Source organism: Scomber scombrus, chromosome 13 (assembly GCF_963691925.1).
Source record: "Scomber scombrus chromosome 13, fScoSco1.1, whole genome shotgun sequence".
In the NCBI taxonomy this organism is placed as follows: domain Eukaryota; kingdom Metazoa; phylum Chordata; class Actinopteri; order Scombriformes; family Scombridae; genus Scomber; species Scomber scombrus.
The window spans coordinates 26612705-26624511 of NC_084982.1; the positions used below are offsets into that span (position 1 = coordinate 26612705).

General features: G+C 38.7%; 2 protein-coding genes across 3 annotated transcripts in view; both read right to left on the reverse strand.

Moving 5' to 3' along the window:
* The window catches only part of cops8 (COP9 signalosome subunit 8), a gene marked incomplete in the record, with an annotated part of 12208 nt that extends 1040 nt beyond the window's left edge, over positions 1-11168 (reverse strand). The window contains 7 exon segments of one of the 2 annotated variants that reach the window (XM_062431776.1): positions 897-959; positions 1187-1294; positions 7193-7325; positions 8368-8416; positions 8882-8929; positions 9263-9333; positions 11075-11168. In XM_062431776.1, coding sequence (XP_062287760.1) covers positions 897-959; positions 1187-1294; positions 7193-7325; positions 8368-8416; positions 8882-8929; positions 9263-9333; positions 11075-11146 — 544 coding nt within the window. 2 annotated transcript variants of the gene reach the window in all.
* trim63b (tripartite motif containing 63b) lies at positions 2348-5516 on the reverse strand. The gene has a single exon (XM_062431775.1). The coding sequence runs from the start codon at positions 5276-5278 to the stop codon at positions 4199-4201; it is 1080 nt and encodes a 359-aa protein (XP_062287759.1). The 5' UTR covers positions 5279-5516; the 3' UTR covers positions 2348-4198.
* Positions 11169-11807: the final 639 nt, after the last annotated feature.

Here is an 11807-nt window from a genome sequence, read left to right on the forward strand (position 1 = left end):
AAAAACAGAGGAGAAGTTGAGTCAGAGGGGATTCCTCCTTGTGCCAAGTGCTATCGATCTTCTTACATCTCTCCTATTTTAACTCAGTGGCTAGGGGCCACGAGTTCTAACTCAGACACTCAGCGGGGCACAGGTTTCAAGTTAGCCACACTGTCAACATCTGCACATGAGCTCAACCTGTTTAACAACACTACCTGCAGAGTCTCCCCATGTGCCTGTGACACATTTAGCCTGGAGATCATTAAAGAGTGCAATGCTCTTTTTCAGCAACACTTTGCATTCATCCAAACCAGAATCACTTTTTCCTCACTCTATAACAGATATCACCAAACACTCTTAACTCCCAGTTGCGCTGTGCAGGGGGGGGGGGGGGGGATCACATGTGTGGATTTATGTTGGTGGGTTAGCTGTGTTGTGTTGGACATGTGCGATGCAGATGCTTCAGCAGCAATGTCCGATGATTACAGAGAGGATAGACCGCAACCTCCTCTTCATATGTTTGCATAAATCAAGAGGTTTCTGTGACAAATGGATCAATCAAGGATCCTCCACAGTGGACGACATGATGATGTGATTAATATTTTGAGGAAATAAGGGAGGAGACGAGAAGAAAGGCAGTGGAGCATGAAAGATTGGGAAATATGATCGTTTTACAAGGGAAATTTATTGAATAAAATTTCGGGGAAGTCTAGGAATATATCATATATATATCATTTTCTGTGGAATTAAAATGACCCTAAATCCCACTCATCATTTCTATGAAACTAGTAAAATCTAAGCGGAGGAGTAGTAGGGAAATGGGTGCAGGCTTACTCATAAGGAGAAAACCATTTGGGCACAGGACAGTGGGTTGATGATGGGTACAATTTAAAAAAAAGAGCAACACTGCCACCTACCTGGCTTCTTGGGCATCACCATCCTGGTAGCGGGGTCGGCCTGCCAGCCCTGGCTCACAACACCTTTGGGCAAACACAGAGGCGGAGGAGGAGAACAAAGTATCGTCATATCAGTGGACTCTGATGTGAGACTGTTGAATGTATTAATGATAAGGTAATGGAAATAAATTGCAACACTGCTTGACCACAGCTGCTATTATTACCAGAAACACTTGTCTTTTGACCTCTTTATAAACAGTGACTGTGTTGACAAAAATTTCCTGTCAAGAGGTGTATAAATTCATGCTTACCCTTTACTGCCTCTTCCACAGAGTAGCCCACAAAGGCTGCAAAATCTTCTGCTGTGATGGAAGTATATGCCTGGGCCACTAGCGCGTACGCCCTTTGTCTTGTGCTCTCTGTGGAAGAAGCATGAACCACAGACATATCAATAGTACAGTAGGTAGTAGTTTAGTACATGAGTGCTGAAGCCTTATCACAGCACACTGGGTCTATTTAAAGTACACGGACAACAACTTTCTGTCGACGCAGAATTAGACAGACAGCATGTCAGCAACAGCATGTTATGTTAATTCACACAAGGTATTTTGTAATCATGTTTCTTGTAAACACAGCTGATAATTAGCAATAGTGCTGGAGGTTGTACACCATGGATAACAATTAATCAAGAGTGACAGATAGGGTTTTTGAAGCCAGGGGCTGTTTACAAAAAAAAGTCTTCTGTTATGATCATTAGGCCCCAGGTGAGTACATTTTGGTAAAATGTTGAGTGAATGCTACAATTCAGCACGAAACATTTGTTTTTCTCTGTTCTGTTTTAAAATGTATGTAATAGGGTTTGGTTATAGTTAGAGCTGCAAAAATGAGTTGATTAATTACCAACCATTTTGATGATTGCTCAATTGTTTGGAGACATTTTAAGAAAAATAAATATCCATATTCTCTGATTCCAGCATCTGAAATGTAAAAATGTTCTGGTTTCTTTAGTCTTCCATGACAATTAACTGAATATATGTTGACTGTGGACTCTTGGTCAGGATCAAAGTAAAAGTTTGGGATGTCACATTGGGGTCCTGAGAAACAAAGATACTTTATAGACCCAACGACTAATCGAGAATATGATCAACAAATTCATTGATAATGAAAATGACTTGCAGCCCTTGTCATGGTAATTCCGTGTGCTTGAGTTCATGGAGTCACTTTCTCTCACTCTAACCAAACGCAGGTCCCAAACAACTGACGCAAAGTAACAAAACTTTGTCTGGGATCTGAAATAAAATTAAGCGCATCGGAGCAAAAACGGAGGTTTCTGCCTTTAATTGCTTTTACCATCTGGGTCTGATTTATATGCGTCTGGGTCGGTTTGATTTGATTGTGATGACTGTGTGCGATGAACATGTGAGCTAAAAGAAAGTTTTCCATAATCAAGAATGATCAATTTATTATTTTGTTAAATGAAGCACGCTTTAGATGAATCATGGACATTAGATGCAGTACAGAGCCTACACTTAGTTCAGACCACAGAGGTCTTTATCAAAAGGCACTGGCTTAGACTTCCCAACTGTCAGACTTGCCCAGTTTATCCCTCCCCCAGCCTGACATGGTGCTCTTATTTGTGAAGATAAGGTAAGAATGACAGGGCCTCACAACGGCATGGAACAGTGTACATCGGCATGCACTTTCTGCTTCTCCTGCAAGCTATCACGTAAATGACTCAGGGTTGTGGCCTTTCCGTATTTTACAGCCTAGCAACGGTTTATGTGTACCAACAGTCAGCCCCCAGTCCACTGCAGTGACTAGCCGCAGTAACAATAACAAGTAGGATGAGAAAAGACAGCTGTGAGGTGAAGGCAGGAGATTTGTCAGGAGTGTTTTCCCATTCTGCAGTCCAACAGGCTTCCTGTTTTAATACTTGTCTAAAAAGAAGTGGAAGGATTAATAATATGACCTTAGAGTATGTCACAACAGAGTTTATGCATCAGTTGGGTCTGAAGGCATTAATATTTGTTCAGTTGGAGTTTTAATACAAGTTATGACTGTAAAATAACTTGTGAAGCCTTTATTTGGTGAACATGATTAATACAGACCATTTTAATACATTTGGATCCAATTATATTGTCATTTTAATGTCTCACCATTGAAGAATGAGATAAATAACGGAGGTGTTTTCCCCCTCTCTAGTCAGTAGATCTCTTTCATTGCTTAAAACTGAATTTAAAACTGAATCATGTATCATATTTCGTAAAACAGCCTCTGTTGTTGGAACAAGTTTTCTTGCACCTGACTGGCTGCATATCAGAAACTAAATGAGGCAGATGCTCCCCTATGCAGCCAAACAGGTCATCTCAAGGGTTTTTTTTTGTAACTCAGTCCGTCTACAGGCAGACATGTATTTTTACTGTTGCCTTTTGACCCTTGGGTGATGACTGGTGTGGCAACTGGACCAGCCTTTCTTAGCATGCCTTTCTGACACGCTAGAGTTGGGTTGGAGCTGCTGACCAAGACGCCGAAGTGGGAGGACGGGAGTTTTATGGAGGAGAAACAGGACCTGGCTTGTCCTCCCTGACAGTCTATTCCAGGGCCGCTATCATTTCTCACCCTCTCACCTCTTAAAAATAGACCCCACTTTGCACCAGCAAAGGCAAAGCAGACAGGACATGGCAAGGGCTTTTATTTTTGAATACAGTCTATTGCCAAGAAAGAGCAGCAACAGGCTGAGGAAACATTTTGATGGGTGCGCTCCAAGAAAGATCTATACTACTATATATACATTATACTGGGTTTGTTAAATTGTTCTTCTATATACTTCTTGAATTTGATCTTAATATAAAACTCTTTTAAGTTTAGAAATTGGGAACAAAACAAGTACATAATTCATTTCATGCAGCTTTATTTCAGGTTCAATTGAAGACCAAGTTGGTGATTACATGTAGATCAACTTGGACAAAGTGAGAAAATGCATAAGCTACATATGAATACAACTGTGTCTTAGCAGACAATGTCTTAGCAGACATTTTATTTACATTTATTTTACAGACCTATTTTTCTACTTAACACCAGCATTTAGCTGGCTCAGAAGTACAAAAGTATAAAACGTTCAGGAAAGGCATGAATACGACATTGATATTAAATATTGCACAGAAAGTAAGGGCAAGCCTGTCTAGCCCACATCCACCATAACCTTATATTTCTTTGACATCAAAATTCAAAGAGTCCCTGCCATACTTTTTCTTGTTAAAAAAAAACATTCAAAAGCACGTATTACAGTAGTATCTACTAGACCATAACCACTTCAATTTTCATCATTCTTCCTCTTCTTCTTCTTCTTCTTCTTCCTCCTCCTCCTCCTCTTCTTCCTCCTCCTCTGCATCCTCAAATTCATCCTCCTCACCCAATCCAAAGTCCATTTTTCCAAGGACTGCTTCAACATTCTCGGTTGACAAAGTGAAGTGGTCCATCTTCTCAAAGCCTGGCTCCGGTCTCTCTTCCCCCATTGCGCATTTAGCTGCATCTTTGGTCTGTGAGATGAGGCCCTTGGCGGTTAACAGAAACTCAGCAGCACCACCCTGCTCCAATGCTCTCACAGCAGAATCCGTCAGCTCTGAACTAGCTTGCAGGCGTTCGCCGTAACGTTGAGCCAGTGCTCGCAGAGCAGCCACCTTTTCATCTTGCTCTTTAGCAACCTGCTCTAGTAGTATGGTTTTGCGTTCTTCCAGGACAGCATATAATAGGTCAAAGCGTTCAGCTAGGCCTTGTTTAACACATTGAGCATTCTCCTGTACAGAACGGCAGGCATCTTCCATCTGGTTGAGCAGAGCCTGCAAGCGCCCATTGCTGGCCACCAGGGAATCAATGGCATTACTCAGTTCGCCCTTCTGGGATTGGTAAACTGTTGCTAGAGGTGACACCTCACAGTCCTTGTGCTGCCCAAAAACTTTGCACATGGAGCAAGTGGGTACCTGGCAGGTAGTGCAATAGATGTTGATTCTCTCGTCTTCATGTTCTTGGCACATCGGTTCTTTGGAATCTTTAGGCTTCAGTGGGGTTTCTGTGGTTCCGCTGCCACTAACTTCTTGCTGCTGCTTATAGAGGTCGATGATATTTTCAACCAACAGGTTGCGCTGGAGCCCATGCACACCATGGCGGTCAAGCACGACCTCAAACCGGCATGTAGGACAGCGAAAGACGCCACCAGAAAAGCGGTATGGGTTGCGTGAATCATAGAGGTCACTGGCACAACTACGGCACAAGTTGTGCTGGCAGGGTAGGATGACCACAGGTTTGGTGAACATTTCTAGGCAGATGGGGCAACTCAACTGCTTCTCAAGGCTGTCCATGGGGCTGGGGGGTCGAACCACGGATCCTGTCCTCTGGACGTCCATAATGGAAAAAGTCTCTGCCTGCAGCTAGACCAAAAAGTTTCCTAATTTCCACTGAGAGAGAAGTACAAGGTTTACTCTCTCCGTCAGTTTCAACAAGTTATCAAAATGAAGGGCAGACTGTGGCTCTTTAGTGTATGCTGCCGCCTGTGAAATGCCAATATCTATTCTGGTTGACAGCTAGCAGCTCTCTCCTTTATACCAGCCCCTCACAGCTGGTGACACCCGATCCTTTTGACCAACCAGAGCATGCATTCCTGCCTGCTTGCTGGCCGGGGATATTTTCACAGAATTGGCCCCCACCTCCCAAGTGCTGCATATGTCCCATGTGCTAGTAGGAACCGTGTCCCTTCCAAACAGACAGAAGTTAGAATGAAGTGAGACAAACAGGGTCCATGTGACTGAGGAGCCCTACCTGAAGACCAGGAGTTCAATCCAATTGGTAAACAAGTCAGTGTTGACATCATGTGCCTTGGTTGTTTTGACCATTTTGTCACTTTTGATCAGCTGTCATTTGCTAAGTTTGCTATTTATATAGCACAGTGTATACATGCCACAGTAAACATGGCAAATGTTTTTCACACACTCATAACATAATCACCCAAATTTCAATTAAACAAATTTGATATTAAATGGACAAAAATCATGATAATGTTTTGATGATCAATTACATCAACATAGTCAATTACTATATAAAGTCATTTTCAAGTAAAAATACCACATATTTGCTCGTTCATGCTTGAGGAGGATTCACTTTTCTTTGTTTCTTTAACATATTTAGGGTTTCTGACTGTTTGATAATAAAAATAATTCTAGGATTAGGATCACTTGGAGGCTTACTAATTTTATGAAGTAATATTTAGGGAAACCAACGGCAAAATCATGGTCTTAACTTGGCCAATATAGTATAAACAGTAAGTAACAATTCACATGGTGATAAGAACATTATCATATAAATGATTCTTTATGGATGGATTTGCTACTTGATTCACTTTGAACCAATAAATTGAGTGTATTTACATTTGAATAATCTTAATTAATCATATTCACCACATCTAATTATCATCCCTGGTTATCTAAGTGTCTTATGACATACTGCATGTCAGCATCCATGCCAGATAAACACAGTAAACATGAGGGATAAGCTATTCTTAAACTCTTGCACAAGGGAACCAACACATGGCACAACTGCCCCAACAATCGTGACCATGACAGAAATCATTTCGCAAGGAATTTTCTAAAAATGATTATTTAGATGTGGGAAGAAAGAAAAAAAAGGGGTGACAACAAGAAACAGAAATATTTAGATATTCAGTTACATTACAATAGTCTAAGTACTTTTAAACTCATTATCTTCTCATAGTTATATCTCATTCAGCCTGTTGGGTTGTAACTACCAGAACTAGCCTTCGTGATACCGATATGTCACATTGCTAGACAATATGTCACATTGCTAGACATGATGTTGTGAACAGTCAAATCTGCTCCCTGTATTTTCCACCTTATTTCATTTGACCTCAGCTGGGTTGCATCATCACTAAAGCTGTGTTCAGCTGGTGCCCCCTGCTGATTGTCATTCTAAATCATGCAGGAGAAATGTAAATACTTAAGTCACATAAGCTTTTATTCATGAAACTGTGAATGAAATGAATTAAAAATACATCTAACACAACTTTGAAGTCATGGTAATGAAGTACAGTACCAGTCAAAAATTTGGACACACTTACTCACTGAAGAGAATGTGACTTTTGACTGGTACTGTATATTATATTTAAATATCCCAACAGGGATTTTCTCTACAATTTTCTCCTTTTTTTCCAGAGAAGGGCATAAAAATAATTTTGAATGCTATCTAAAAAACCTTTATATAGAGTAATGAAAGAGAAGAGTCAGATAACACATAATTTCTGTTGTTACCTCGAAGGGCCTCCATGACCGGAAGAATATTCTCTGACCACTGGTAAGCTGCGATGGTTGTGTAGATTCCTGGAAAGTCTCGCTGCCAAATGCGCTGGCCAACAGCCCAAACAGCTGGTAATTCAGGGTTTGCCTGCATACAACAAAAGGAAAAGCACTTAAAAAATCTTTCCATATACTTTACTTGAGAAGGCAGCGACCCTCATACTGTACTGTAACAGAGGCCACATCCAAGTACTTGGATCATAGATATTTTCCCAATTTGTACTCATATTTATATCATTGTAAAATACCGAATACCAAGTTTCAAGTGTTGTAATATTTAAGCAACGTGATGATCATTATTTCCAAACTTTCAGCTAGGCATGTGACAAAGAGCAATGATCCAAATGGCACAAAATTATTCCATTTCTTATTCTATAGAAAGCCCACAAATGTATTTTCTCAATCACCTTCTTACTTATTAACGGGGCTCCTACATCAACACAGAACTTTTTGCCTAAGTATCTGTCAGAGGTTTGTGTATTTGTGTTTTTGTCCTTGATTTTCGTCACTGGTGTGAAGTGGACGAGGCTCAGTTGGTGATACCATGCATCTGCATACCAGTCAGGATTTACAAATACTTGAATTAAGACGTGATGACAGCTGCAGGGTTGTTTTCTTATGTTTGCACAAGTTACACCTCTATTTCCAAATCTAAAAGATGGCAGTCTGCTAACTACATGGATAGGAAACAGAGGCACAACTTATAACAACATGATGAAACAATATTTGTGAAAAGTGTGACATCTTCAAATACATTGTGGAACATTTAGTGCTAAACATATATCTACCTCAGGAGTTGGCAAAGAACTAAAACAGAACTACAAGAGAGTTAATATTGGACTTACATTTGCCACGTGGCAAGAATCATGACCCCAAATTAATGTTAAGGTTGCTCGTAACTGCGGGATGTCATATCACCTTGAATGACTGATTTTGCTGATGTCAAACTAACCAAATAAGGTGAAAGTCAAACATCCACATTTTCTTACTTGCCATTTGAATATTGATGTGAATAGTATTTACAAGTCTGGACCTTCTAAATATGGAGGCCTCCACATCGCTCCAAGGCAGCATGAGTAGACCTATTAAATGTATCATATTCAGACAGATGTGAGGTTTAACTCGCTTACCGTTTTTATTGCTGGGGGAATCCGCTTCCATAGATACCTGGCATTGTTCCTGTTGGATCCAAATGAACACAAGTTAAGCAATACACAGAATAAAGTTACAAGCACAGGCAGCAATAAAAAAAGTGGGTGAGCCGTGGATGTTTTGTTTCAAATTCTGACTGGTAAATGATTGTTTTTATGTAAAGCACATTAAGTTGCCCCTGGTTATGAAATGCGCTATATAAATAAAGCTGCCTTGCCTTTCCATGATAAACCTGACAAAACTACAGCTACTTTTACTAGCACACATACCTACAAATACATTTAATGCAAACAATTCAATTATTAACCAAATGTGTTATTTGTACAGCCATCCATTTAAATCTAATTAATCCTGCTGAGTGCTCTAAATCAAGTGTTAACTGTTCTTGCCACTCCAAGAAGCCACGTCATTTAATTTCTAAGAGGATACTGATGGGTTATGGCTATGTGTTGCTTATAGGGATGTAACATATGTATGAATATTTTTCCCAACCTTTCATTAGAGGATGTTCGATAAACAACTTCTTCGGTTTGGTACGCTCTGTGACCCAAAAGATTATTGTCAAAATAGTTTTATAATTCACTTACTCTGATGTACTAAACAATGATAATGATAGTGATAATCAATGCCCAAATGTTTGCTTCTATAGTGCACATATGTCACAAGACATAGGCTACAAAAAGTCACAGAATATGTCTTTGGCATCTAAGAAACTGAAGAGGAAAAATGGAATCAAATCAAATAATAAACAAACAGATATCTGGCATCTATTTGCTTTGAACACAAAATCTAAAAGCCCACTTCCCCTTATAAAAGAAAATAGTGTAAAGAAAAGCATGTCAGCTACTTAAAACAGAAACAGAGTTGACTTACATGTCATTATGTAGTAAATAGAGCGCCAGCAACTGAGTGTAGACTTGAGGTGTCGCGATGCCCCCTGGAGCCTGTTAAATATAAATGCAGGTCTGATATTAAAGCTTGCTGCTAAACATAACCCTCCAAAGGGTCAGCAGATGTGAAGGGTGGTGAGGTGATTAATGGGAGAGGAAAGAAGAAAAAACAAAGTTCTGATTCACAAATGGGTTTTCAGTTTTGGGACTTTTTCTCTAATCTTTGATTTTTGCTAAAATATTGGATCATTTGAACATTTATTGAAATGAAACCATGTGTGAAGTTTAGAGGGAAAAATCACTATTTGGTGGAGCTGTTAACAACTCATAGACATCTGAAATGTGAGCCTGACTACACACTGGTTTCATCTTTAACAATGTGTTGTATTTTAAAAGCTTGTTATATTATCCATTGTGTCAAATCTTCATCTGAAAAGTAACTAAAGCTGTTAAATAAATGTAATGGAGTAGAAAGTACAATATTTCCCTCTGAAATGTAGAAAGTAGCACAGACAGTATGACATTATAGAGAAATCTGACGGCTGTAAAATGACTCTGAAGACAATTATTGTACAACGTTTGGCAACTATCCAAACTGTCATTTCTCAGGAAAGTCTTATCAATACATTGATCCAACAGCAGGAGAGTCTAGAAGTGTGTCATACATATTTATTTGCAATATGTCCTGTTGTTCAAGCTTCACTTTACTTTATATGAAGTACTCTACTTTCCATATAACTAATAGTAGTGCTAAAATAATCAGTTAGTTTATTTATTGAGTGGAAATTAATTACCAACTATGCTGATAATTAATCAGTCATTTAACAAGATGACAACAGTTGTGATGAGTTGCTGCTTTCTCTTTTTTTTGGACTCTTTCTTGTTCAATAAGCGCAGTTTAAAGGCTTCACTTTTTTGTCATTTTATATTTTATTATCTGAAATGAAGTGGAGTGGGTGTGAAGTAAGGAAGAACAAATACCACAACATTGTACTTTTAAGTAAATGTACTTAGTTATTTTACACCACTGATAAAGACTATAAAAGCTTCATTACCTCAGCTATCATTGTTTTAGGTATTTAGGAAAGCAAATGGTCAGTTAGCAGTAACACTTTACTTTATATGAATACACTACTTTCCATATAACTAATAGTAGTGCTAAAATAATCAGTAAGTTTATTTATTGAGTGGAAATGAATCAATTAACAAGACATATAGCACAACATTGTACTTAAGTTCAGTATTTGACTAAATGTACTTAGTTATTTTACACCACTGATAAAGACTATAAAAGCTTCAAACTGACCACATCCAGCACAGCAGTCCTGTCAGTCCTGAAATCAAATAGTCAGTCCTAACAGAAACACAATAAGGCTAAACTAACACTTACTTTTAACGTTATTATGAGACACTAAATGAAAACAACACAATAGCTGAAACTCTGGTTGTGTTTACCAATATAACGAGGAGCTCTCTGGCTAAGCTACCAGCTACCTGCTAACACAAGAAATGAAAGCAAACAAAAAAGGGGTAAACCTGCCATTACAGAAGCATGACCGACTTGTAATAACATACTTGTAGCGTCAAGTTAATAAGGTAATATAAAAGTGTTTGTAAGTAAACGTAAGAGTTGTGCTAACATGCTTTAATCCATATTATTCACGTTAGCCTGAGTTAGCATCGAGCTAACTGGGTTTCACATTCTTACATCATTATTATTATTATTAAACTCTCTACACAGGACCGTTTTAATTATTGTCACATAAAATAAATAATGCCGTGCTTCAGTGCTTACCTCGAGCTCTTGGGCTTCACACTGCTCCAATAATTTATCAAAATTTTCCTCCATAATCACAGCTGCAGGCATGATGATGCCTAGCTGACCCGACTTCTTCTCCTGCTGTGTGGCTGCAGTAGATTAGAGGCGCATAAATGCTGCTGCTGCCCCCAAGTGGACAAAAGCATGAAGTACAGAATCTATATTGCATAGTATACCACCTCCCAACAATTCAAGAGTCAACCATAACCATAGACTGTATATAAAATAACATAACACGATGCAATGACACGATGCAATATACAATATATTACAATTCCACTAACATTCAATGGAATTGAATGAAATAAGGAGGCGTTTTTTAAATCACTTCTCAAAAACTCATTTCTACAGATTAGCTTTGATGTGATGTTGTTTGCTCGTTTCTCTTTTATTTAATTTAATTTTCTATCATATTTACTGTACTGCTTTGGCTTTGTATGTCAAAGCACTTTGTAAACTTAGTTTTTAAAGGTGCTATATAAATAAAGTTATTATTATATTACTACTGTAACTCTACTGTTCTTGGGCCCCTCAAAGAAAACTTTAAAACAATTGCAGCTCATCCAGAGTGCTGCAGGAAAGTGCTTACCAGAATAAAAGAAAAGGTGAACCCATTGCATCTAGTTTTTGCATTGCCTTCCAATAAGTTTTAGAATCCATTTTTTATAATCTTTTAATTGTTTTTAAATCAGACAACAGCTTTGATCTT

What these genes read in the sequence shown, in the direction of transcription:
- trim63b (XM_062431775.1), bottom strand. Translation starts at nt 5,278, where the DNA reads ATGGACGTCCAGAGGACAGGATCCGTGGTTCGACCCCCCAGCCCCATG.